This window comes from Parus major, chromosome 15 (assembly GCF_001522545.3).
Source record: "Parus major isolate Abel chromosome 15, Parus_major1.1, whole genome shotgun sequence".
In the NCBI taxonomy this organism is placed as follows: domain Eukaryota; kingdom Metazoa; phylum Chordata; class Aves; order Passeriformes; family Paridae; genus Parus; species Parus major.
Window position 1 is genome coordinate 4,059,112 of NC_031784.1, and position 25,992 is coordinate 4,085,103.

A 25,992-nucleotide genomic window follows, 5' to 3' on the forward strand; every position below is an offset into this window, starting at 1 on the left:
GACTCTCTGTCCAGGGTGGTCAGGCACAGGGACTTCCCCAGGAAAGTGATCACAGCCCTAAGCCTGCCAGAGTCCAGGGAGTGTTTGCACTTTCAGGCACATACATGGTGGAGTTTTGGGGGTGTCCTCTGCACAAGCAGGAGTTGGACACTGATCCTGCAGGTCCCTTCCAAGCCAGGATACCTCATCACTGCATGATCCAGGGATTTCCCTCTCCCGCAGTGCGCTGTCCGCCTGGCCCAGATGGTTGGGTACGTCAGTGCAGGCACCGTGGAGTATCTGTACGGCGAGGATGGGAGCTTCCACTTCCTGGAGCTGAACCCCCGGCTGCAGGTGGAGCACCCGTGCACGGAGATGGTGGCAGATGTGAACCTCCCGGCTGCCCAGCTGCAGGTACCTGCTCACCCCCCAGGGGTGTTAGAGGAGGCAGTTTGGGCATTTAGGGAGGAGTGCTGGGCTGGAGCCTGGCAGAGGGAAGCTGCCCCATATCCCAGCATGGAGGGTGCAGGAGAAAGCAGTGTGACAGCTTTCCTTCTACTCTGGCTTCCCACTGGGAACTCTCCATTCAGACTCTCTGTCAGGGCCTCCCTGGCAGCTCAGGCCTTTGTTTCTCCTGCAGATTGCAATGGGCATCCCCTTGCACAGGATAAAAGACATCCGGGTGCTGTATGGGGAGAGCCCCTGGGGGGACACCCCCATCTGCTTCCACAGCCCCTCCAACCCCCCCGTGCCCAGAGGCCACGTCATTGCTGCCCGGATCACCAGCGAGAACCCCGAGGAGGTGAGCAGGGGTGGGAACAAGGGGACCCTGCCACCTGTGGGGTTGAACTGGGCATGGTCCTCCCCAGCCAGACAATGTTCATGGGATCTGCGCAATCCATGGGGGTTCCCCTTCCCTGTCTTGCTGCATGAGTCTCAATCCTGGTCCCTTCATCTCTGCTCTTCTTTGGCTCAGGGTTTCAAGCCCAGCTCAGGGACAGTGCAGGAGCTGAATTTCCGCAGCAGCAAGAATGTCTGGGGGTACTTCAGCGTGGCAGCAGCCGGGGGGCTGCACGAATTTGCTGATTCCCAGTTTGGACACTGCTTCTCATGGGGAGAGAACCGGGAGGAGGCCATCTCGTGAGTGTGGCAGGATGAGTTGGAGGGCATGTGTCCTTGGGAAGAGTCACAGTTGGTGTGTGAGCTGGAAAAGTCTGACAGGACCAGGAAGGTGCTGCTGTGCTAAGCACCTGGCTGTCTGGCCAAAGCCAGAATTTTTTGGACTGTGGTGGTGCTATGGCCCCAGTTCATCCACCTGATCCTCCAGGACATGTTGAAGTTATCTGCTGAGCATTGCTTAGTGCCCATGAGCAGCAGTGTCCATTCAGGAACTGAGCAGTAGCTTCATTCAGGGCTGTCTCGTGGCCAGGTTGGATGGGGCTTGCAGTAACCTGGTCTAGTGGAAGGTGCCCCTGCCCATGGCAGGGGGTGGAACAAGAACCCTTCCAAACCAAACCTTGCAGTGATTCTACTCTGTGAGGGTACTGGGAGCTCAGGAGCTCAGCACCTCAGGAGCTCATTGCCCCAGATCCTGAAGCTCCCCAGCTCCCTCTGCTGAGAGCCAAGTGCCATCTTCTCAGTCATTAATGAAGGGCCTTTCTCCCTGAAAGGAACATGGTGGTGGCCCTGAAGGAGCTGTCTATCCGTGGGGATTTCCGGACCACGGTGGAGTACCTGATCAAGCTGCTGGAGACAGAGAGCTTCCAGAGCAACGAGATACACACGGGCTGGCTGGACCACCTGATCGCTGAGAAAGTGCAGGTGGGGGTGATGCCCTGGGGTCACCACTCCCCTTCCCTGGGGTAAGACCCAAACCCTGTTATTTTTGCCCCCACAGGCAGAGAAGCCAGACACGATGCTGGGGGTTGTCTGTGGTGCCCTGAACGTGGCAGATGCTGCTTTCAGGACGTGCATGACTGACTTCCTGCACACGCTGGAGAGGTGCGGAGTGGGGGCTGCCCAGGGGGGGCTCAGTCATGTAGGGGGCACCTTCCACCAGACCTTGGTTGCTCCAAGCCCCATCCAGCCTGGCCTTGAGCAATTCCAGGATTGGGGCAGCCACAGTGGAGATCTGAGTGTTGTTCCTCTGCGACATCTTCCATTTTTGCTTTGTAAATTTAGTGACAGTAGTGCTGTGCCAGGGGTATGTGACAGGGACAGGGGTATCAACTGTGGCTCACAGCTCTGGCTCCTCAGTTATCACTTTGTCTGGACAAAAGGCTTCCCATGGCTGGGTAAACAGCTCTCAAGGGGAAGTGGCTTTGCTGCACAGCTTGCTTTTGTTGTTGAATATCAAGGTTATTCCTCCATCCTTGGAGGACTCCCAGGGCTCTCCCATGCACCTTATCTGAGTGTTTTCCCAGTGCCTGGCCTCCCTCCAGATCTGGCTATGCACAGTGCTCATTTGGGTCACTTAAAGCTGACGCTTGTCCCCTCTGGTCACCATTGTGCCCTCCCACCAGGACTGGGAGCACTGCTGACATCCCACACACTTGGAGAGGCCGGGAATGCCGTGGGGCTGATCCCTCCATTGTGTTTCAGGGGCCAGGTGCTGCCAGCAGCCTCCCTGCTGAACATCGTCGATGTGGAGCTCATCTATGAGGGTGTGAAGTACATTCTGCAGGTGAGGGCAGGGCTGTGCTCCCCCCCAAACCAGCTACAGCACTTCTCAAAGGGTCGGGAACATGCTCCAGTCCCAAGGGAGAAAAGTGAAATAAATACAAGGTTGTCCTTTAAAAATGGGCAACATAAAAATGAGGTTAACAACCTCATAACCTTAATAACCTCGTTTTAACCTGACAGACATCTTGATACACCCTGTTGCCCTGAGTTTATTAAGGGTCTTCATTTTATTGCTTTTAAACCAAATTAATTGGACTTCATGCAAAACTTCTTACTCACAATGAAAGTTGCAGGTGAGCCATACGTTGCACCAGCTCTGGGCTATGAATTAAGCCAACTCTGGGCTGTGAATTAAACCAGCTCTGGGCTGTGAGTTGAGTTAGCTCTGGTCTGTGCTTTGAGTTAAACCAGCTCTGGGCTGTGAGTTAAACCGGCTCTGGGCAGAGTTGAGCAGCTCCTCGGTGCAGCCTGAGGTTGTGCCTCCTGTCTCCCCAGCACAGCCTTTGGCAGCAGCTGTTGTGCTGAGCGTGGGGAGGTGCCCCCCAGCCCCCAGTGTGTTTTGGGGTTGCACTGAGGCTGTCCCCTGCCTGCAGGTGGCTCGCCAGTCCCTGACCACCTACGTGATTATCATGAACCGCACGCACATCGAGATTGACGTGCACCGGCTCAACGACGGGGGGCTGCTGCTCTCCTACGACGGCTGCAGCTACACCACCTACATGAAAGAGGAGATCGACAGGTACCCCCTGCCAGGGCCCCCTCCCCGATGGCCAGCAGCCGGCTGGTGACACCTTTCCTTCTCCCGTAGGTACAGGATCACCATCGGCAACAAAACGTGCACCTTCGAGAAGGAGAAGGACCCGACGGTGTTGCGCTCGCCCTGCGCGGGGAAGCTGCTGCAGTACATGGTGGAGGACGGAGGCCACGTGGACGAGGGGAAGGTTTATGCAGAGATCGAGGTGAGCTTTGCAGAAGAGCTGGAGGAGCAACATTCGGCAAAGACGGAACCAACCCCGCTCGTGGGATGTGCAGCCCGTGGGTGCTGCTGGCTCGGTGACCCCCTTGGTGTCCCCTCCTCGCCAGGTGATGAAGATCATCATGACGCTGACAGTGGAGGAGGCGGGGAGCCTGCACTACATCAAGCGGCCGGGAGCGCTGCTGGAGGCCGGCTGTATCATCGCCCGCCTCCAGCTCGATGATCCTTCCAAAGTGAAGCCTGTGAGTCTCCTGGGGGCTGCCATCCCCTCCTGCCAGCTCCCAGCTGACGTCCTGGGAATACTCCCTAGGGAAGAAAATGGAAGAGCTGCTGTGATGAGGCATCATAGTGATGATGATGCCATGTCTTTGGGCTGGCTTGGGCTCAAGTGCATGCTCCTGTGCTTCCTCGGTGTGCAGGGGCTCACATGCACTAAAGATATGCATTTATAGCACCAAAATCTCCACTTTTCCCATGTTATTTTCATGATGAGACACTGGCAGATCCACTATGCTCAGGTGCTTCCTCTGTATCTGACCCAAAGCAGGGGTTGTGCTGGTTCCTCTGGGCCAGCTGCAGCTCTCAGCAGCTCTGTCCCTGTCAATGTGACAGTTCAGCCCACCTCCCTCTGCCCTCTCCAGGCTCAGCCATTCACGGGGAGCCTCCCAGCCCAGCAGACCCTCCCCATCACTGGTGAGAAGCAGCACCAGGTTCTCCGCAACGTGCTGGACAACCTGACCAACGTCATGAACGGCTACTGCCTGCCCGAGCCCTACTTCAAGACCAAGGTGGGTTCCAGGCACCGGGTGTTTCACCCAGTTGCCATGAGGGCAAGTCCAGCAGCGCCAGCTTCTTCTCCCACAGGTGAAGGAATGGGTGGCACAGCTGATGAAGACCCTGCGGGACCCTGCCCTGCCACTGCTGGAGCTGCAGGAGATCATGACCAGCATTTCAGGAAGAATCCCGCTGGCTGTGGAGAAGTCCATCCGGAAGGTGATGGCGCAGTACGCCAGCAACATCACCTCCGTGCTCTGCCGCTTCCCCAGCCAGCAGGTGAGTGGCAGAGGGGGCTCACATCCTCCTAACTGCAGCCAGCTGAGAGCTCCTGCCTGAATTTGTGCTGCCAAGATTTTATAACAAAGGAAATTAGTGAGGGAAATATGTGAAAGTTTGTATTTTCCATGTGTGTTTGGTTTTATGTGTGTATTTGCTTCCATGTGTGTGCTGCTTTTTATATTTGTCACTTTGCATTTCTCACTTTGGGGAAAAATAAAACCTCAAGGGAAAGGCTTTGGGTGGAGTAAGGAAAGGGGGAGCTGGCAGCTTTGTTCCCCTGAGCCACCCCAGACCCTGTCCCCTCTCCCCACAGATTGCCAACGTGCTGGACACTCACGCAGCCACGCTGCAGAGGAAGGCTGAGCGGGAGGTCTTCTTCATGAACACACAGAGCCTGGTGCAGCTGGTACAGAGGTGAGCCCTGTGCTGTCTGTGACCCCCCTGTGTCCCCCATGGCCACCTCCTCACAGCAAGATGGGCTCTTCGCTCCCCAGGTACCGCAGTGGCATCCGGGGCTACATGAAGACAGTGGTGCTGGACCTGCTCAGGCGCTACCTGCAAGTGGAGACACAGTTCCAGCATGGTGAGGGCTCGGGGCTCTCTGGGGGAGCTGCAGAACTCTCTGGGGGAGGTGCAGGGCTCTCTGGGGGAGCTGCAGAGCTCATCAAACCCTGCCCCACAGCTCACTACGACAAGTGCGTCATCAGCCTGCGGGAACAATGCAAACCCAACATGACCCCTGTGCTGGAGAGTATTTTCTCCCATGCCCAGGTGGCCAAGAAGAACCAGCTGGTGATCATGTTAATTGTGAGTACATCCCATGCCAAACACTAGCACCAGCAAAGGCTGGTGGCAGGGAAGAGCCAAGGCAGCTCTGCATCTCTTGAAGTGTCCATTCCTGCCTCGTTATTGCTTTATTTTAATTATCTTCCCTCCTGGCATTGTGTGACTATGCTTGGGTCAAAGAGAGCCCATTTTAGTGCTTTGGGTCTTGTCCCTTTTGGCTGCATGGGGCTGGGGTTTGGGATGAAACCATCCTGCACAGTGAAGAGCCTGAGTTGAGCCATGGTGGTTGTGACATTGCAGGACCACCTGTGTGGCCGTGACCCCACGCTGACAGATGAGCTGACCACCATCCTCCATGAGCTGACACAGCTCAGCAAGGCCGAGCACTCCAAAGTGGCACTGAGAGCCCGGCAGGTCAGCCAGCACCATGCAGTACCATCCCATTCCTGTCCCCATCCCTGTCCCCCACACTCCCAGCTCCTCTCTCCCCTGGCAGGTGCTCATTGCCTCTCACATGCCCTCCTACGAGCTGCGGCACAACCAGGTTGAGTCCATCTTCATCTCCGCTATCGACATGTACGGACATGAGTACTGCCCTGAGAACCTGAAGGTTGGGAATTGTGTGTTTTTCCAGAGGAAATTTGGATGGCTTCAGGGAGGGGGTCTGACTGCAAGTGGTTTAGTCTTTAAAACAGCTAAAAATCACTCAAAGCCTTGCTGCAGTGGCTGTGTGGAGCAGAGGAGGGGGTGAACCCCAGTGCTGCCAGGGCCCATCTGTTGCTCCATGCTCCATTTGGCAGGGAACAGATGTGTGGATCCATGTCTGGCTCTAGTGGTCTCCCCATGGTGGGCTGGCTGTTCCACAGCACCCTAGTGACCAGTCCTGCACAGCTCCACATTGAGGGACCCCCTAAACAGAGCAAGGAGCTCTCACTTCATCCTTGCCCTAAATTTTGCTTTCTTCCTGCAGAAACTGATCCTGTCAGAAACCTCCATCTTTGATGTGCTTCCTGTGTTCTTCTACCACACCAACGAGGTGGTGCGCATGGCAGCGCTGGAGGTGAGGCCTGGAGGGCACAGAGGGGGCCTGAGGGTGGCCTGGGGGGCCCAGGGGTGGCAGGGACACAGTGGTACCTGTGTCCCCTCACAGGTGTACGTGCGGCGGGGGTACATCGCCTACGAGCTGCAGAGCCTGCAGCACCAGCAGCTCTCTGATGGCACCTGCCTCGTGGAGTTCCAGTTCATGCTGCCCTCCTCCCACCCCAACAGGTACAGGGGTCCTGCCCACACACCTGTCCTGCTCCCCTGGACTTGGTTCTTTTCACAAAGCTTCCGGGCAAAATGGGTGCTGCCACCGCTCTGTCCCATTGCCAGTGGAGCAGGGTGATCCCCCTCTGGGTCAGGGTCCCCTGTGGGAGCTGTGTGGTCCCACATGGTGCCTCCACCAGAGCTGACACTTGCTCCCCATGGCAGGATGTCTGTCCCTATCAGTGTCTCCAACCCTGACCTGGCCCGGCACAGCACTGAGCTCTTCATGGACAGTGGCTTTTGCCCCACAAGCCAGAGGATGGGAGTCATGGTGGCCTTCCACAGATTTGAGGACTTCACAAGGTGGGAGTGCAGGGACACGCCTGGCCAGTGTTTGTGCATTTTGGGTGCCACTGCAGTCATTGGAGAGCAAAATGGGGTGGAAGAACCACAGCTGGGGGCAGTTGGGCAGTGCTAGAGGCAGCCCCTGTTCCCACCACAGCTGCAGACTGGGAATTCTCAGTACTGCACTTACCTTGTGGGGACATGAGGTGGCTTTTGGGGACATGTGAAGCATGGGGAAAGCTTACATGGCTCAGGTTAAACTCCTCTGCACACTAACACAGCAGAGCTCAGAGCTGAGCTGTGTGTTTGCTGGGGATGGTGGGGCCGTTGTGCCCCTGTCACACTGTCACAGTGGGTCGGTGGTGCTGTCCCTTCAGGCAGGGGGTGGGCACAGCGTGCTGGCTTGTGACCCCATCCCTGCTGTTTGGGCAGGCACTTCGATGAAGTGATCTCGTGCTTTGCCAACACCCCGTCGGACAGCGGGCTCCTCAGCGAGGCACAGGCCACCACCTACGATGAAGAGGACACCAAGGTGGGCATGAAGCTGCTGCTGAGACCCCCAGGTGGTGTTTGGGACAGCACTGATGCTGCTGGCCAGGGTTGACTGTGGAGTTTTGTTGCCAGAACATCCGTGAGGAGCCGATCCACATCCTCAACATTGCGCTCTGCTCGGCTGACTACGTGGACGACGAGAAGCTGGTGCCCATCTTCAGAGCCTTTGCCCAGTCCAAGGTGTGTTCCTGCATGCCAGAGCACTGTACCCCAAGGCACTGCCTCCTCCCCATGCAGTGCACCCCAAATTGCTGCAGCTTGGGTTTTGTTGCTCCCTCAGTGGAGATGTTTAAGCTCTTGTTACTGGTGGCATCTTCTGTTTCTATGTAGAAAAATATCCTTGTTGAATGTGGTCTCCGGAGAATCACGTTCCTCATTGCCCAGCAGGTGAGTGCAACAGTCTCTGACATCTATAAATACCTTATAGACACAGCACTGGGTGATGGATGGGCCCAGTGTGCTTCAGGAGATGGGAATTAATTAATGAGCAATTCAATGAGTAATTCATCTCCTGTATCATCCTTTATCCTACTCATGTTTCCAGTAACATGTTTCCTGCAGAGCCACTCCATAGCTTTAAGCTGCCTTTAGAAGCCCTCACAGAGTAGAAGCCTGGAATGGTTTGGGTGGGAGGAAACCTTTAAGTTCATCCTGTTCCATTCCTTACCATGGGGTGGAACTTCCCACTATCCCAGGTTGCTCCAAGCCCTGTCCAGCCTGTCCTTGGACACTTCCAGGGATGGGGCAGCCACAGCTTCTCCGGGCAGCCTGTGCCAAGGGCTCACCTCCTTCACAGGAAACAATTTCTTCCTAAAATCCAACCTAATCAATTCCTCCCAATCCTTTTCCCTTTGGGGGAGAACAAAGCCTGCAAGGTTTTTTTCTTTTTACTGGAGAATCAGAACAATCCTCTGCGGGCCAGGCCTATTCACATTGTCTTCTCTCCCTTTTGCTGCAGAGAGAATTCCCAAAGTTTTTCACGTTCAGAGCCAGGGATGAGGTAAGATCCTGTGGGAGCGGTGCCGGCGTGGCGCTGGCCCAGCCCTGGCTCACGGCTGTGCCTGGCAGTTCGCAGAGGATCGGATCTACCGGCACCTGGAGCCGGCGCTCGCCTTCCAGCTGGAGCTGAGCCGCATGCGCAACTTCGACCTGACGGCCATCCCCTGTGCCAACCACAGGATGCACCTGTACCTGGGGGCTGCCAGGGTGCAGGCGGGCACCGAGGCCACCGACTACCGCTTCTTCATCCGCGCCATCGTGCGCCACTCCGACCTCATCACTAAGGCAGGGCGGCACAGGGGCCCCCGGGGGCACAGTGAGGGTGCAGGGGTGGCTTGGCCCCTGCTGAGCCACCTGCTCCATCACAGGAGGCTTCCTTCGAGTACCTGCAGAATGAGGGCGAGCGGATGCTTCTGGAGGCCATGGATGAGCTGGAGGTGGCCTTCAACAACACCACTGTGCGCACTGACTGCAACCACATCTTCCTCAACTTCGTGCCCACTGTCATCATGGACCCGTCCAAGGTGTGTTTCTTTGGGTCTTGCTTCCTCTGGCCTGGAAAGGTTTCTCTGTCATCCCCTGTGCTCAGGACCACTGCACAGATGGGCAACCACCACAAACCATCTCTCCCTGTCCCCAGTGGAGAGGGTGGATATCAGCACCAGACCGAACAAGGAGGCATGGAGAGACAGAAGGGACTCACCCAAAGGAAATCCAAAATGGCTGTTTGGGGTGGACATGCAGCAGGGCTGCTCCAGCCTTGGCATGGTGTGCTCAGTGTTGTCCCTGGGGTCACCAACCCCTCTGTGTGCCATCTCTGAGCAGATTGAGGAGTCGGTGCGCTCCATGGTGATGCGCTACGGCAGCCGCCTCTGGAAGCTGCGGGTGCTGCAGGCCGAGGTGAAGATCAACATCCGCCTGACTCCCACGGCCACCGCCATCCCCATCCGCCTCTTCCTCACCAACGAGTCTGGATATTACCTGGACATCAGCCTCTACAAGGAAGTGAGGGACCTCAGCACTGGCAGTGTGAGTAACCCCAGCTGTGACTGCAGGAACCCAACCATGCTGCCCGAGTGCTGCTGGCTCTGGCAGAGCTTTGGGGGGGACTTCTGCAAACTCCCCGTGCACCTGCAGCGCTGGTCTGCCCAGAGCCCCCAGACTTCCAACAGCATTCCCACAGCTGGATTGGTTTCATCCTATCTGTCTTCATCCAGTCGGGTTCCTTGGGTTGATGCTGGTGAGGAGCTGGGCAGTTTTGAGCACTGGAGGTGAAGGTCACTGTTAGGGTGTCACCAGTACTGGCAGCACATCAGTGTGACAGTCCCCTCAATAGCAAAAAATGGGTGGAAAATCACCTTGACCAAGCAGGGCTGAGCAGTGCTCTAGGGGAAGGGTCACCATCCAGGGATGACAACCAATGCTCTGCTTCCCTCTCCAGATCATGTTCCAGTCATATGGGGACAAGCAGGGTCCGCAGCATGGGATGCTCATCAACACCCCCTATGTCACCAAGGACCTGCTTCAGGCCAAGCGGTTCCAGGCGCAGTCCTTGGGCACCACCTATGTGTATGACTTCCCAGAGATGATCAGGCAGGTGAGTCTGGCTGAGCAGAAAGAAGCTCCAAGTTACTGCATTTGCTCTTCATCCTCACCCTCCCCAAATATTCCCACCTGAGGAAAAGGTCCCTCTCATTGGGCTGTTGAATGAGAAAACAGAACGAGCCCAAGCCCCAACATTTTTGGTTATATGAAACGTTTCCAAACCAATTCCTAGCTTTTGGAATGCCTTAAACTTGATGGTCTTTAAGGTCTCTTCCAAGCCAAACCATTCCAAGCCATGTGCTGTGTCTCCACAGGCTCTCTTCAAGCTGTGGGGCTCCTCGGACCTGTATCCCAAGGACATCTTGACCTACACTGAGCTGGTTATAGACTCACAGGGGCACCTTGTGCAGATGAACAGGGTCCCTGGAGGCAACGAGGTAGCAGGGAATGATTTGGAATTGGGCAGGGGAAGCAGGTGGGAATGGCTGGTGGCTTAGTCTGGCTCTGTTTAAAGCTTGGGAGATGTTCCTCAATCATTTTGTCTGTTGGTAAATGCCACCTGCAGCTCAGCCTCTGTGTCTCTTGGATGTGCTCTGGTCTAGTTGATAAGGTGGTCATCAGTCAAACGTTGACTCAATGATCTTGGAGGTCTTTTCCAACCCAGTTAATTCTGTGATTCTGTAAATAATTCTGAGATTCTGTGATTCTCTGGAGGATTCTGCCCTGTAACCTTGTGCTGTTTTGAGGCAGGTGGGGATGGTTGCTTTCAAAATGAAGCTGAAGACCCCTGAGTACCCCAAAGGCCGGGACATTGTGCTCATCTGCAATGACATCACGCACAAGATTGGCTCCTTTGGGCCTGAGGAGGACCTGGTGTTCCTGAGGGCCTCGGAGCTGGCGCGGGCTGAGGGCATCCCCCGCATCTACATCGCCGCCAACAGCGGCGCCCGCATTGGCTTCGCTGAGGAGATCAAGAACTTGTTCCAGGTGGCCTGGGTGGACCCAGCTGAGCCTGACAAGGTGTGTAGGCACCTCCCTTCCTGCAGCACAGGAGAAAGCAGAGGGTTTAGCTGGTGAAGGGATGATCAGAGCTAAACTGGGATGTCAGACTGTGGGATCAGTGCAGGGCATGAGGCCACACCTTCACCCAGCACCATGGGAACGGTTTCTTTGGCTTCTCCCAAGTGGTGGAGGTGAAGGTGCCAGTGCTGGCATGGCTGCTCTTTCCAGCTTTGGTCCCTGAGCTGCTGCACAGCATGGTTTGGGATAGGTTTGGGAAAGATCCGTGTCCCCCCATGCGTGTGGGGGAGCTCCACAAGTCATCCTTCTCCTCTTTGCTTGCAGGGGTTCAGGTACCTGTACCTGACTCCCCAGGACTACACGAAGATCAGCACCATGAACTCGGTGCGCTGTGAGCATGTGGAGGAAGGCAGTGAGTCGAGGTGGGTCCCATATCCCATGAGACACTCCGAGCTCTGCTCTACACCCCACCAGGATGCAGCTCCCACCTCAGCATCCTGCCAGGTGCATCATGCAGGGGAGTGCTTCCCACACCATGCCTCCACTTTCCCTGCAGGTATGTCCTGCTGGACATCATTGGGAAAGACAACGGATTTGGGGTGGAAAACCTGAGAGCTGCTGGTACCATTGCTGGGGAGTCCTCCCGTGCCTACGACGAAATAGTGACCATCAGCATGGTACAGCTGGGGCCCTTCCCCTCTCTGCTCCTCCCCTCCCTCCTACTGGCTCTTAAAGTCACTGTGGGAGGGGTAACAGGATGCAACAAGGAGGCTGAGCCCTTCACAGCATCCTTCTCCAGGTGCTTCTGGTCTGTGCTGCAGCCCCAGTGACCCCATGTGTCGCTTTGTGTGTGCCCAGGTGAGCTGTCGTGCCATCGGGATCGGTGCCTACCTGGTGAGGCTGGGCCAGCGCGTCATCCAGGTGGAGAACTCCCACATCATCCTCACGGGTGTCACGGCTCTCAACAAGGTACCAAGCTCTGGCTGCATGTCCCTCATGGCACCGTCCTTCCCACCACTACCTGTGGGGGCTCCTTCCCTGTCCCATAGAACATCAACCTGGACAGAGGTGGAAATTCAGCCTCAGCCCAGAGGAAATTTGTGTTTCCCTTGGGGACTCCATCTAGGTGCTGGGACGGGAGGTTTACACATCCAACAACCAGCTGGGAGGAGTGCAGATCATGCACAACAACGGTGTTTCCCACGTCACTGTCCCAGATGACTTTGAGGGGGTCTACACCATCCTGCAGTGGCTCTCATACATACCCAAGGTAGGAGGGTGCTGCAGTGTGGAGGTGGGGGATGTCACCCATACCTGTCTGGTGACCTGCCCTCGGGGTCTCCCTTGCAGGATAACCACAGCCCGGTGCCTGTCACTGCCATAAGTGATCCTGTTGAAAGAGAAATTGATTTTGTCCCTTCCAAAGTCCCCTATGACCCCAGGTGGATGCTGGCAGGGAGACCCCACCCAAGTAAGTGAGAACAACCCAAAGCCTCTGCAGCACTCCTCCCAAAGGCATCCTGTGGGTGCAGAAGATGCTTTTGGCTGTGGGTTGGTGCTCAGGAACCCTTCACTGCTTGCCCTTGCACCATTCCATGTTTTCCTGTGCTCCACAGCTCTCAAAGGGACCTGGCAGAGCGGCTTCTTTGACCAGGGCAGCTTCATGGAGATCATGAAGCCGTGGGCTCAGACTGTGGTGGTTGGCAGAGCGAGGTACTGCTGGGAGCAGGGGATGGAGCTGAGATCCTGCATTTGTGGCCCCTCACCTTCCTGCCCTGGCTGTGGCACTGCTCTCTGGTGGGGCTGGGGGTGAGGGGAACCGGCCTTGCTGAGCCCACCCTACCCTGCCACAGGCTGGGAGGTCTCCCCGTGGGTGTCATCGCTGTTGAGACCCGCACTGTGGAGGTGACAATACCTGCTGACCCTGCCAACCTGGACTCAGAGGCAAAGGTGAGTACAAAGGGGTACAGCTGGGGCCAGGTGGCATCTGAGAGGCTGGAGGGAAGGGAGGAGGAATAGCTCAGTGTGATTCTTGGGCATGTCTTGATTTTCCTTAATTCAGGTGAAATCAAGGGTGCTGGGCCAGTTTGTTTTCTTCCAGCTGTTTCATGTGGCATGCCAGGAAGAGCTGGCACACTCTCAGCTGCTCACTGTCTTTTCCAGATAATCCAGCAGGCTGGACAGGTCTGGTTCCCAGACTCTGCTTTTAAAACAGCCCAGGCCATTCGGGACTTCAACCGGGAACACCTCCCGCTGATGATCTTTGCCAACTGGAGAGGCTTCTCCAGTGGCATGAAAGGTACCTGTGCTTGGGATGCCCATATTCCCATGGTGTGACAAACCTCTGTCACCCCTGCCATGCCACAGGGTCCTGGGATGGCCCAGCCTACCAGGGTATGCACCACTCAGGGATGTGGGGTTGGGTTGGGCTGGGGAGGTCATGTGGCACTGCAGGGCAGAGGTCCCAGGGGTTGGCGGCTTCCTGGTGGCTGTTATTGCAAGGTGGGAGGAGGCTGGGGCAGTGGCAGCTGGGACACCCAGTCCCTGAGTCCCTTTGGCTTTCAGACATGTATGACCAGATGCTGAAGTTTGGTGCCTTCATCGTGGACAGCCTGCGGGACTTCAAGCAGCCTGTCCTGGTGTACATTCCCCCTCACGCGGAGCTGCGCGGCGGCTCCTGGGTGGTCATCGACTCCACCATCAACCCCCTGCACGTGGAGCTCTACGCCGACAAGGAGAGCAGGTCAGCATCCAGAACATCTGTGTGTGTCATCCAAAATACCTGTGTGTGTCATCCAAAATACCTGTGTGTGTCAGCTGCCTGGACAGCTTGTCCTAGGATTTATTCTCCTGTGCAGACCAGTCCTTGTTTTACCAAACTTCCCTTCCAGGGGAGGCATTTTGGAGCCTGGAGGAACAGTAGAGATCAAGTTCAGGAAGAAAGATTTGGTGAAGACAATGAGAAGGATTGATAAAGTTTATGCTGAGCTTGTTGAACAGCTGGGTAAGGAAGGGGCGTTTTGGGTAGTGGGAAGTTAAACATGAAGCTCAAGTTGGTGGCAACCACCAGGAACCCTTTAGTGTCCTTCTGGGAAAACTCTTTACGTCTTTTCTGTTGGTGGAGCTGAGAGGATGTGGTGGTACTTTAGAACACCTGGGGGCTCTCAGTGGGTTAAATGGGTCTTCTCCCATGCTTTGAGATGAAAGATAGCCATGGCCACATTGAATTAGCTCCTGATTAGGAGCTCCTTTCCCCCCTGTCCCTCCAGCCTGCTATAACATCCCACAAAGTCCTTGCAAATGGCACTTGCCCTCTCATGTGTCAGGCACTGAGTGTGGTGTGACCTCTTTGTGGCCATCCTTTGTGTGGCTGTGGTGTCAGCGTACCAATGAAGGAGCCGTGTCACTGAGCCTGGGGGCTGATGTGGGAGCACAGAGGGGACACCCTGGTGGCATCACCGGCGGGGCTGCTCATCCCGCTGTGTCCCACAGGGACCCCCGAGCTGTCGGCGGCGCAGCGCAAGCAGCTGGAGAAGCAGCTGAAGGCGCGGGAGGAGCTGCTGCTGCCCGTGTACCACCAGGTGGCCGTGCGCTTCGCAGACCTGCACGACACCCCGGGCCGCATGCAGGAGAAAGGGGTGATCACGGTGAGCCGCACAGGGGAGGGGATCTCAGCTGACAGGCCGAGGTGGGGGGAAGTCCCTTCCCTGTGACATCCCTGCTGCTCTCTGCCCTCCATCCCGCCGGAGCTGGGAGCGAGCGGGATGTGCTCCGCTTTCCGCAGGACATCCTGGAATGGAAAAGCGCCCGCTCCTTCCTCTACTGGAGGCTGCGGCGGCTGCTGCTGGAGGAGATGGTGAAGGGGGAGGTGCTGAAGGCCAACAGCGAGCTCAGCCACATCCACATCCAGTCCATGCTGCGGCGCTGGTTCATGGAGACGGAAGGAGCTGAGAAGGTACCCCCAGCCCCGGCTTCCTGAGGCACCTCCACAGCCAGGGCATCCCGAGGGATCTCCCATCCCTCTCCCATCATTCGGAGGTTTCAGTGGTGCCTCCCTGAGGGTTTCAGTGTGTGATGGGAAGTGAAGCAGCACCGGGCTGGCTTTTCAAATCAGGTGACCCCAGTTGGGTGCTGGTGTTCAGCAATGGCAAAGCAGTCGTCAAATAAACATTTCCCACCATGTCAGGGTTTCCCAGGGCAAAAGTGGGGTCTTTAGCATTTGAGCTGCTCTCAGGTGACACACACATTGCTGTGCCTGCCTCAGGAAGCAGGACCTGCTAAGGAACTGTGTTTTACCCTTTTGCATTTTAAATCATTTGTGAATGTTTCCTGCATTTCAGTTTCCAGACTGAACCTTTTACCCCAACATGGGGTAGAGTGCTGTGCCATAGGGGCAGGACTGGGAAGAAAAGTCCCATCTCCTGGATTTGAGGCTCCAGGAGGAAGAGGGGGCTCGGGCTGTGCAGGCAGCAGGATCCCCTGCCCACAGTGCTGCTTTCTCCAGGGCTACCTCTGGGACAACAACCAGGTGGTGGTGGAGTGGCTGGAGAAGCACATGCAGGAGGAGGACAGCACCCAGTCGGCCATCAGGGAGAACATCAAGTACCTGAAGCGGGACTACATCCTCAAGCACATCCGGAGGTGAGTGCCTTTGGGAGCTGGGATGAGAAAAGGGGTCCCAGGGATGGGAGCAGCAGGTGGTGGGAGACCAGGCAGTTCTCACTTTGGTCTCTCAGGAATCTGCTCTCTGCCTTGCAGCTTGCTCCAGGCCAACCCTGAGCTGACCATGGACTGCATCGTGCAGATGGCTCAGCACATCACCGGGCCACAGAAGGCCCAGGTCGCCCATCTCCTGTCCAGGGTGGACACTGATGACCCCTCCTGAGCTAGGCAATCACCACGGGGTAGGAGAAGCACCAGGACACGACCAGACCTCACCTGCCCACCTGGTTCCTCAGCCCTTGAACTGAAGCCTTGGACTCTTGCTCATGTGCCTAAATAAAGGACAGCAGCGCTTTGAAGTATTTTAAACAATGGAGATGGTCTTGCCATCCATGCAGAGTCCCCTCTGGCACTGGGAATGCTGCCAGAGGGGCAGCTTTGGGAAATGATGAACTTGTCTCAAGCCAAGCCTGGAATCTGGACCTGGTACAGAACTTGGTTTTAAAAAGAATCCAAAATATTTTCCTGTTTTAGTTGGCAGCCCTGGCCTTGGTCTTTCAAACAAACACCAGGTCAGACACATCTCATGAGACTGGACAGAGCTGGAGGCACAGACCCCCTGGCCAGGGCCAGTGTCCAGCTGGCTGGGTGCAAGCTGACCAAGACCAGGAAATGAGAAGCAGCCTCCAAGTGATGCTTTATAAACAATTTCTGTCATCCTTCCCCTCGCTGGGGGGCAAAGAGTAGATGCGGCCATGAGTAGCTGATGGCCCAGGAAAGAACTAAGTGACTTAATTTGGGAGCTGCTCCTGTGGGAATGTCCAAGGATCCACCAGGGTTTGGCTGACCTGACTGTTCCTCTCGCCCATCTCGTGTTCTTTCTGCTTCTGCAGAGAATGGAGAGGAGGGAGGATGGCTCCAGTTGCTCCTGCCCCAGTGACCTGGCTCCTCCTCGGAAGCACCAGAGCCAGGGGGAGCTGTCACCTGCTCAGACCTGTACCCTGCTGCTCAGGTAGCCTTTGATCATCTTGGTCATGGAGGGGAAATTGGAAGTTTTCCAGTACCTCTGGCTGTGTCATTTCCCCAGCACAGATTTACCTTGGGCTCAAAGGGAGGAGGTGGGATGGCAATGGAAGGTGGGACACCTGGCTCAAGTGTAGTGCTGGTATTGCCCTGGGGTGAAGGTGTTGGACACCTCCTGGGACTGGGTTGGGGGATCCCACAGAATCTGTGGGAGGTCTCCCTGTCCTGGGGTGGGGATGGAAGGGTCCTGTGAGTCCTTTCCTGGCTGGAAAGTGTCATTGCTGACAGGCAATAAAGGGAACTCCCTGCCCTCTGTGTCTTCTGTTCTGAGCAGGGCTTGGTGTCTCTGGCACTGGGCAGCCCCTTCCCTGTGGCACGGGACCTGTTTGGGGTGGGGCAGCTCTGAGCATCCCTCCTGCCAGCCCCTGTCTCCCCTCCAGAGCTTCTCCAGGCATTTCAGAGGGTTTCAGGAACAGGGTGACACCACAGAGGAGGAACTCTTACAGTAAATACCTGCAAACTCTCACTCTCCTGAAGGATTTGAGCCAAGGATCCACTTTCACCTTGGCCACAGGGTCTGTAAAGGGAATGAAGGCTGGAGAAGCCCAGCCTGACACCAGAGCAGGCAGCACACAGCACATCCAGAATGCCCCAGGTGTAGTGCTAAGAAATGTTTATTTAAAAAAGCAAAGACATCGTAGGTGACACCAGTCACAGCAAAGAATCATTCATCACATGTGTCCTTGGACAATAAATTATGGAGCATCCGGGTGCCCTCTGGAAGAGGTTGCCAGGGAGGGATGTGCTGGGAGGATACAGGCACAGATGTTTCTAAGCCCCTGATCTTCATATTTTCAAGCAAGAAAGTGCCCTTTGGGGCCACTCCAGCATCCTGCACCCTCCAGCTTTAATCCATGGATGCGTGTGGGAGAGAAAAGCCTGGGAGCACCTGGATACAGCACCGGGAAAGTCTCTGAATGCACAGGAACAGACAAAACCCAAGATATAAATATCACTTTTTGCTCACAGAGGTATAAGTAGACTAAATGCTAAATTCCAACATACTTCAGATGTCTCAGCTCATTATTTGCAATGTATGTTAACAAGTACAAAGCAGGGTTTGAAAAGTCTTTTTAAAAGCTACATTAAAATCAGGTTTTTTTAGTTAATTAGCAAAGACTTATGAAAGGTACAGTGACAATATTTGGTCTCTGAATTTTTTAAAAAGCATGAGTTTCACAGTATCAAAAGTGCTTATTAAGGAAATGTAGTGTAAAAACTGTGATAAGATGGTTGTGGTTCTGATGGTGAATAATTTAGTGGTTGTAAAACAGGTTACTGCAGCATTATACAAATTGAACAGTGCTCAGTTCACATAATTTCTTTTCATAACAATAAATATAAATAAATTTACAAATAGTAATACTGCCTAGCACAAGAATAGACAAAAGCACAATACACAAGACTATAAACAAATCTATTTTTAAAAAAAATCCTAAAAATCGGCATAATTCCTAAAATCCTCTAGCCAGTGATCAGTTTAATAGTTCAGTAGTACCACTTCCTTCAGGGGTGAGGACTTTTACAAATCTAAATATAACAGTGACCTGCTAGGGAGGTGAGTTTTCCTTTTTTAGTGGTTTTGCTCCTTTTTTCCTACCTCCTAACAATAAATTAACAACAGTTACATCAGAAAAGTGTTAGTGGTGCAAATGTCTCCAGGAACTGGGGGAGGTCTTTGTCCAATTTGGCAAATTAAGTAAAAATTGCACACCAGGGGCACAACCAACCAACTTGGGGCTGGCCAGCCCCTTGCCTTGTGGTGGCTTCTGTGACAGTGGTGACACAGCAGCTGCACCATGGTGTGGAATAAATTTAATTCCCTTAACTGGGTGATTTTTAGCTCAGTTACATTCCAGTGAAAGTTCCTGCTTCCTTCCAGCTCCTCCTGGAGAGCTCCCCAGTCCCACAACACAAGTGTCCATGCCCTTTCCATGGGGGAAAGTGGTTCTACCAAGTCCCAGCTTGATTTATTTTGGCCTCACATGCTGGAAGCAGCCAACACATCCCAAAGCAGGACGAGCTCTTGGAGCTTCCCGGTCGGATTTTAACCGCGGGGAAGAACCGTCCCTCGGGGTCCGTGGAGCAGGGCCAAGCTCAGAGCAGAGGGATGGGTTTGTTGCCTTGGGGGTTCATGTACTGAGCAGCTGCCACATTGTCCAGGGTGGTGTAGGTGGTGTAAAGGCCAGTGACCTGCAGGTCGGAGAAGGAGCGGTCGCTGCCGCTGGACACGGGCGTGAGGCCAGGCGTGCCCAGCTCGCAGTCGGAGAGATGCAGGGGGGAGTTGCTGAAGGCACCCAGGGTGTCCAGGCTGAAGCTGTCATCTTTCATCTCTTCCCAAATGTTCCCTGGAAAAAGATGGAATCCTGCTCACAGCAGCACATCCCCAGCCCCCAGGGCCAGGACTAAAGGGTTTCATTCAAGGGTGGGACCACAGTGGTGTAAGGGACAGCAAGTCTGATCCCCCAAACCCTGGGATTCCAGACCTTTCTGGGCAGAAAGTCTGATCCCCCAAACCCTGGGATTCCAGACCTTTCTGGGCAGAAAGTCTGATCCCCCAAACCCTGGGATTCCAGACCTTTCTGGGCAGCAAGTCTGATCCCCCAAACCCTGGGATTCCAGACCTTTCCAGACAGCTCCTTTCTGCCTGTGCTCTACCCAGGACCATGTCAGGCATCGCCACAAACCAGGGAATTTCTACTTGCACAGAAGGAGAACCCCAAAGCACGAGCAGAGCTCTGTTTCCCCGGGGACAGAGATGTGGTGTCCCAGATCCAGATGGTTGGACACCCCTGCTTCCACCCCCTGCAGTTCCTGCACTGGAGCCAGGAAGGAGCTTTGCTGTCCCACCTGGCACAGGGACAAAATCCACAGAGGGTGACCCAGGAAGTCACCCTGCAGATGCCAACACCCAGCACCAATTCTTAGAGCCCCAGAGCATCCCACTGAAGATCCTGGCTGGATGTTCAGCAATGAACAGCCACAAAGCCCAGCTCTGCCCTCCCCCAATGCCTTCCCCCGTACCTTGCAGTGCGAAATCCATGATGCTTGGATCCAGAGCGTCCACCTCCGTGCTCATGTCCACCGCCACGTTCGGGAAGTCCGGGGCGCGTCCCATGGGATGGTGGGGCAGGGGGCTGTGGCTCATGTCAGGCAGGGTGTGCAGAGGAGGCGTTTGTGCAGGGGCTGGCGAGTTGGGGGCGAGGCGAGCCTGGGTCTGGAGCTGGTGGTGCAGGGGCAGGGACTGCAGGGACAGCGTCATGATGGGCTGGGGCTGGAGCTGGGACACGGAGATCCGGCCCAGGGGGGGCCCCTCGGGCTCTGCCTGCTTGTTGGGCCGCCTGCAGCTCTCAGGTCTGTCAGTGATCAGCTTGTCCAGCTCCTCTGCCCGTTCCAAGGAGGAAAAGAGATGCTTTCACCCATTTGTTCAAGCAGGGACTGCCCAAAGCACAGCCACATTTCTGCCATGAGCTGAGTGGCACCGTGTGAGACCCAGCACCGGCTGTGACCGTGCAGGGAGCAAAGAAATGCTGCCTAATTCCTCCCCCAAATCCACTTCCATGGTTATCCCTGACTGATCATGAAACTGCAGAGCAGCCCAGTTACCCCTGATGGCAGCTCACCCCCAGCTGCAGAACTCTGTGCTCAGAAAAACACTCAGAACTCTGCTTATCTCCCAAATAATTACAACAAAACTCCTGTTTCAGTGGCCCTTTTGCTTTTAAACAAATTATATGTAATTTATCACTGCCTGCATGTTACTGATTTTGTAGCAAAAAAAACCCCTCCAGCTGATTTTGTCAATACTGAGCTCCTGAAAGATTAGAAAACGTGTTTCTTTATAAATAAGAAATTTTATAAACAGGGGGGAAATGATAAATAAATAATATATAAATATAATCATATTAATATATAACATACATAATATTTATAGTAGTTTAGTACAAATAATATTAAGTCCTATTTTACACGTAAGACAATGTCTTAGGAAAGGGAGAGTTTTGCAGAAGAACAGGCAAGAAACAGCATTAAAATGCTTCTCTGTGAAAATATGACTTGAGATTAAAATGTTCCCACAAACAACAACCCCGGAGGCAGCGGAGCCGTGCAGGGAACACCAAGGATGTGCAGGATGGGGATGTGGGACACCAGCCCTACCTGGGTTAGCCATGCTCCTGTGAATAGCAGCCAAATCCTTCCTCTTCCACTTCTGCATCTCCTCCTCCATCTTGTCGATCTTGGCGGGGTTGAGGGCCCACAGGCAGCCCTTGCGGGAGGTCCCGCTCAGTTTGTTCTCCACCTTCTCAAAGCACTTGTTCAGGGACAGGTTGTGGCGCACGGAATTCTTCCACCCGTCAGGGGCTGTCTGCGAGGGGCAGGAAGGGGTTAATGGAGAAGGGGCTGGAATGTGGCTGCTTCCAAGCTCGGGAATGCTCGGTACCTTGAAGTAAGGGAAGTGCTCCTTCATGAAGCTGTAGATCTCACTCACGGGCAGGCTCCCGGTCTTGCTGTTCTTCAGCGCCATGGCGATCAAACAGCTGCGGGCAGGGAAACCCGGGAATGGCTTGGCTGGGAAAGGATCTTAAAGCTCATTCCTGCCACCTTCCCCTATCCCAGGTTGCTCCAAGCCACGTCCTACCTGGCCCTGGACACTTCCACAGCTTCTCAGGGCAACCTCGCCACCCTCACAGGGAGGAATTCCAACCCAATATCCCATCCAACCCTGCCCTCTGGAAGTGGGAACTCACTCCTCCTGTCCTGTCACTCCATCCTTTCTTCTGGTCTAGCAACTTTGGACTCACCTCTTCAGACACAAACAGCTGGGACCCTGGGATTTCTGTTCCCAAGGGCTCAGAAGTGACAGAATCGCAGGATAAGTTGATTTAGAAAGGACACACAAAGATCACTGAGTTCAACTCCTGACCCTGCACAGCACCATCCCCAAGAGTCACACTACATTCCCAAAAGGACTGTCCAAACCCTTCTTCTTGGGCTCTGCCAGTCCTGGTGACCACTTCTCTGTGATCCTCAGATCCTCAGACTTTACTCCTCTGTGCTGTTTCTCCCCCACTATGCTGCTCCCCAGGAATTCACTTCTCCACTCCTGCTACCCCTCAGAGGCAGCTTCCACAGAACTCCTGCATGGATGAGGGGATTTTTGTCCCCTTCCAAAGGACTCAGCCACCCCTGCAGTGTCACAGCCATGCCAGGACAGGCTGTAGGCAACTTCCCGCTCCCCACTCACCTGTAGGAATAGATGGGCTTGGGATAATGCTTTGGATGCAGCTCCTGGGCAGACTGGGGAGCCAGGCGTGGCTGGGAATAGTGTGGCTGTGCCCCATAGGATGTGTTGTAGATTGCTGCTGGGTTACACTGCGTGCAGAGGGAAAAAGAAAGGCAATGTTGGATTCAGAATGTCCATGGGTGTGTAGCTTTAGGGATATTTTGGGTTGTATTTTTTTTTTTAAAGATGTCGTGATTTGACCTTGGCAGGCACTTCAAGACAGACAACAAGCATATACCAGTACCTGCTGGGGGTTCTGGGCCAGGGCAAACACCTGCTGGGAGTGAGGAGGAGGAGGAGGAGGAGGAGGAGGAGGAGGGAAGAGCTGTTGCTGTGTTTGCAAACCAGGGGACAGTTGCCCACCCACGGCGTAGGGGCTCATCTGCCGAGAGAAACACAACAGTCAAGGAATTCCCAACACCTTGTCCCAGGAGCTGGGGCAGTAACAACCCATCAAGGGCTGCTCTTACATTGGCTCCGTGTGTTGAAATGGAATTGAGGCCCAGGATTCCCTGTGGGAGACTGGCCTGGACGTGGATCATTGCTCCGGCTGTCGAGTGCATCGTGCTCCCCACAGCACCTGGCGTGGAGAGAGGAAGGCAGGGAATGCTCCCGTGGAAGCACAGCTCAGGGAAGGGGTTAATAAATGCAGCTGTGAGCACAGGGAAGCTCTGGAGTGGAGAATCCAACCCCTCTTTGGTTTCCATCCCCAGAGCATTTCACAGCTTGCCCAGATGACATCAGCTGCTCCCAAAACTCGTTAGGCAGGGAATGAGAGGCAGCAGCTGCTTAACAGCCCACGGTGGGGACACAGACACAGAGTCTTACAAAAGAGAAAGAACACATTCAGCATTAGCTGCATTTGTGCTCTCAGGCAGGCAGGGTGACATGCTGAGCTCTCCCTGTGGAATGCCACAGGGAATGGTGTGTGTTTGCCCAAAGGATGTTCACAAAAGAGAGAAAGGAGTTCAACCAACACACGCTGCAAGGCTGCAGGAGGCAAAGAGGTGCGAGGTGAATGAGGTGCCCTTGGTTTTATCCGTGTTGAAACAAAGCAGAAAGATTAATTATCTAATTTCCTAATTTCAGAGCTGTTGGAAACCTCTGAAACCTCGGGACTTAAAACACCTCAGCCCAACAAGGCACCAGCAGCTGCAAAAACGAGCAGAAATTCCCATGGGATCTGAGTGTTGCCAGTGCTGGAGCTCTCTCCCTCTTGGAATGAGGGGAAGGCACTGGCAGAGCCCTCATGAGAAGCCAACAGGCTCCAGCTCTTTGGACAGGAAGGAAAATGTAAAAGAATAAGCAAAGGGAGCCTGATGGGGGAGTGGTGGGGGCAGGTTGTGCTGTTCAAGGAGCAGTTATTCCCTATTCCCATTTCCCATCCCAGCAGTACCTGTCTGCTGGAGCATGGCGTTCTGGGCCCCCAGGCTGAAATCCATCCTCCCACTGGCCATCTGTTGGAGCCGAGGCACATCCACGGATGTCAGCCAGGACAGGGACTGCAAATCCCCCGGGAGCTCATCCTCGCTCAGCTGGGACGGGTCTGAAGCCAGGAGCCTGCCAAGCAGCAGGGAAGGTTAACAGGGAGCAGGGATGGGGCTGCATTATCCCTAGAAAGAGATGACTGGGATGCCAAAGCTCCTGTAGGTCAGTGGGAAAAAGCTGGAATTCTGTATCCCAATCCAGATGTGCCCTGTGGTTTCACAGCTGGTTACCAACACCCTTTACCTGGTCTTGTGTTCCTTTCTCCAGTTTGAAACATTTTGGTTAAGAAAACCTCTTTTGGAGCATTTATAGGTTAAGAAGGCCCAGGAACCCAGCAAAGAAACCTAGAAACACCCAAGTGATTCCTTATTTTCACATCTGTCAGAAATTTGCATTTGTTTGGCTTTGATGGGGGACAAACCAGGAGTTTGACCCTGATGATTCTGTATTAACCCTGCAATCCAGAGCCTTGGAAGGAGCTCTGTGCCCAGCTCCTGGAACACCTGGAAAAGCTTTTCCCAGCCTCTGGATCCTGTCAGAGGTGACAGATCAGCAGCTGCATGAAAAGAACTTCACAGACTGAACTGCTCATATATTCCATTCAAATACATGAAGTTATTGATACTTAAAAAACCATTTTTTAGGCAGGTTTTTGACAGAGTAAAGGATCAGAGTGAAAGGTTTGGGACTGGAGGAGCTGTATCTGCCAGGCACCAGCAACAACAGCAGGCACAGCTGTGACAGGCTGCTTTTGGTTTAAAGCTCTGCTTTTGACACCTTTTATATGCTCCAGATCACCTGTTTTGCTTTGCTTCTGATACAGCATGTGGTACAAAACGGGAATATTGGAATATATTTACAGCACTCAAAAATTCCTGTGTGGTCCAAGCTCCCCGTTAAAGTCAGTAAAAGAACTCTTGCAAATGAAAGGCCAAATGAATCAATTTATGTGAAACACTGTTACAGGAGTCACTGGGACCTCGAGGAGTAAAGCAGTAATTAGGACATGTCAGGAAGTTGTCATTCAACACCCAGGGTAAACCTAAAGGGACTCAGATCCAGGAAAACATCTTTATCTCTCAGAAGAGCATAACTTAGTTGGATGCAGTTGATTTTGCTTTCAAACCCTTTTGCTTTCAAGAGCTCTCTGAGATGTGTTAAAGTGGTGTTTGCTGCCAAGTGATGCTGCAGAAACCTTAAATAAATCTGTTCTCTTGCTGATGCATCTTTTATGTTTTACACGACTCTAAATCAGCTTAAAAGAACAGGGCAGAACTCCAGTGCCTGCCTGCCCTGGAGCTTTCAGCTCCTCTATTCAGGAATTCCAGAAACACCTATCAAAGCTCCCTGAACCACTGTCAGGGAGATCTTTAAAGCAAAACGCAATTTGTTTGCAAAAAGATTTTGTAAAGAAGAAAAGGGGGGGGAAAAAAAAAAATCAACACAGGACCAAGAGCCAAAAGCTCAAACCCTGGCAAAAAAAAACCCACCAAAAAACCAAACCCCTCTTCAAATCTCCCTCGCAGCTTACCCCGTGTTCTCTCTCCTACTGTAGTTACAGGGCAATAATTAGCATTGCCATGGTTACGCCGTTATTTCGCGAAGCCTGGGGACTTCAACACATTAAAAAAAAAAAAAAGCAAAGCCCATCAGGTGACGGCTCTCCCGGCTCGGAGATTGGCTGGATTGGAAGAAAACAGGGGCACGGGATGATTTGAAAAGCGGGCAGGCTCGGGGGTCGTTTGCAACAGTTGGTTGCGTTGGGGGGGAGCCGCCGGCCCTTTGTGCGCCCAACGCCCGCGGCACGTGGCCCCCATTGTCTTTGGGGACCCCGCTTAATTGTCCTGCCCGCTGCTTTTGACAAACCTCCCATTAATCTGCCCGAGTGACAGGCGACACACAACACACGTCCCCCTCGCCATCTGGCACCCCGCGCCCTGCCAGCGCCGCCGGCCCGGGCGGGGTCAGCGCCCACCGCGCTCCGCACACTCCCGGCTCTGCCCTTCCCTTCCTTTCCCTTCCCTTCCTTTCCCTTCCCTTCCCGGGCCGCATTCCCGGCCAACGGTGGCTCCTTCCTCGCCCTCACCCGGGATGCACCCAGCCCCCGACAGCCCCGGAGGCCGTGGGAAGGTGGAGCTGCTCAGCATCCGCTCTAGGGATACAGGCAGGGGGAGGAAAGGGGCTGGGATCAACGGAAAAATTGCTGTCGCTGTCATGAGGTTCTGTTTTAAACAGATAGGTAGTTATATTTAATAACTAGGCAAGCGTGCAAGACGGCTCTTCTTCC

General features: G+C 54.3%; 2 protein-coding genes across 6 annotated transcripts in view; one reads left to right on the forward strand and one right to left on the reverse strand.

Annotated features, from left to right (window-relative positions):
• ACACB (acetyl-CoA carboxylase beta) overlaps positions 1-24,928 on the forward strand; it is a 29,809-nt gene extending 4,881 nt beyond the window's left edge. Inside the window, exons 11-53 of one of the 5 annotated variants that reach the window (XR_004499579.1) lie at positions 223-393; positions 620-781; positions 956-1,119; positions 1,650-1,800; positions 1,877-1,980; positions 2,581-2,662; positions 3,255-3,400; positions 3,470-3,620; positions 3,745-3,879; positions 4,279-4,425; positions 4,502-4,690; positions 5,007-5,107; positions 5,188-5,500; positions 5,780-5,893; positions 5,976-6,089; positions 6,450-6,539; positions 6,630-6,748; positions 6,953-7,090; positions 7,505-7,604; positions 7,697-7,804; positions 7,955-8,011; positions 8,583-8,624; positions 8,693-8,908; positions 8,992-9,147; positions 9,449-9,652; positions 10,065-10,220; positions 10,483-10,605; positions 10,919-11,188; positions 11,513-11,610; positions 11,745-11,865; positions 12,047-12,157; positions 12,315-12,458; positions 12,539-12,659; positions 12,805-12,901; positions 13,042-13,138; positions 13,352-13,487; positions 13,754-13,931; positions 14,080-14,192; positions 14,681-14,835; positions 14,973-15,143; positions 15,693-15,829; positions 15,947-16,862; positions 23,307-24,928. Coding sequence is in view for 2 of the 5 variants with exons in the window: in XM_015643501.3 (XP_015498987.1) it covers positions 223-393; positions 620-781; positions 956-1,119; positions 1,650-1,800; positions 1,877-1,980; positions 2,581-2,662; positions 3,255-3,400; positions 3,470-3,620; positions 3,745-3,879; positions 4,279-4,425; positions 4,502-4,690; positions 5,007-5,107; positions 5,188-5,500; positions 5,780-5,893; positions 5,976-6,089; positions 6,450-6,539; positions 6,630-6,748; positions 6,953-7,090; positions 7,505-7,604; positions 7,697-7,804; positions 7,955-8,011; positions 8,583-8,624; positions 8,693-8,908; positions 8,992-9,147; positions 9,449-9,652; positions 10,065-10,220; positions 10,483-10,605; positions 10,919-11,188; positions 11,513-11,610; positions 11,745-11,865; positions 12,047-12,157; positions 12,315-12,458; positions 12,539-12,659; positions 12,805-12,901; positions 13,042-13,138; positions 13,352-13,487; positions 13,754-13,931; positions 14,080-14,192; positions 14,681-14,835; positions 14,973-15,143; positions 15,693-15,829; positions 15,947-16,073 (5,829 nt within the window). In the remaining 3 variants the exon portion in view is untranslated. Of the gene's footprint in view, positions 1-222; positions 394-619; positions 782-955; positions 1,120-1,649; positions 1,801-1,876; positions 1,981-2,580; positions 2,663-3,254; positions 3,401-3,469; positions 3,621-3,744; positions 3,880-4,278; positions 4,426-4,501; positions 4,691-5,006; positions 5,108-5,187; positions 5,501-5,779; positions 5,894-5,975; positions 6,090-6,449; positions 6,540-6,629; positions 6,749-6,952; positions 7,091-7,504; positions 7,605-7,696; positions 7,805-7,954; positions 8,012-8,582; positions 8,625-8,692; positions 8,909-8,991; positions 9,148-9,448; positions 9,653-10,064; positions 10,221-10,482; positions 10,606-10,918; positions 11,189-11,512; positions 11,611-11,744; positions 11,866-12,046; positions 12,158-12,314; positions 12,459-12,538; positions 12,660-12,804; positions 12,902-13,041; positions 13,139-13,351; positions 13,488-13,753; positions 13,932-14,079; positions 14,193-14,680; positions 14,836-14,972; positions 15,144-15,692; positions 15,830-15,946; positions 17,185-17,732; positions 18,566-23,306 lie in introns of those variants that run through there. The other 4 variants (XR_001524191.3, XR_001524190.3, XM_015643502.3 and 1 more) reach the window with 4 other exon arrangements.
• Positions 18,861-25,992, reverse strand: part of FOXN4 (forkhead box N4) — a 14,418-nt gene continuing 7,286 nt past the window's right edge. The window contains exons 2-9 of the mRNA XM_033518233.1: positions 23,614-23,777; positions 22,688-22,797; positions 22,462-22,599; positions 22,179-22,306; positions 21,375-21,471; positions 21,092-21,299; positions 19,958-20,317; positions 18,861-19,281 (exon numbers count right to left, since the gene is read on the reverse strand). Coding sequence (XP_033374124.1) covers positions 19,031-19,281; positions 19,958-20,317; positions 21,092-21,299; positions 21,375-21,471; positions 22,179-22,306; positions 22,462-22,599; positions 22,688-22,797; positions 23,614-23,777 — 1,456 coding nt within the window. The 3' untranslated portion in view covers positions 18,861-19,030. The remainder of the gene's footprint in view (positions 19,282-19,957; positions 20,318-21,091; positions 21,300-21,374; positions 21,472-22,178; positions 22,307-22,461; positions 22,600-22,687; positions 22,798-23,613; positions 23,778-25,992) is intronic.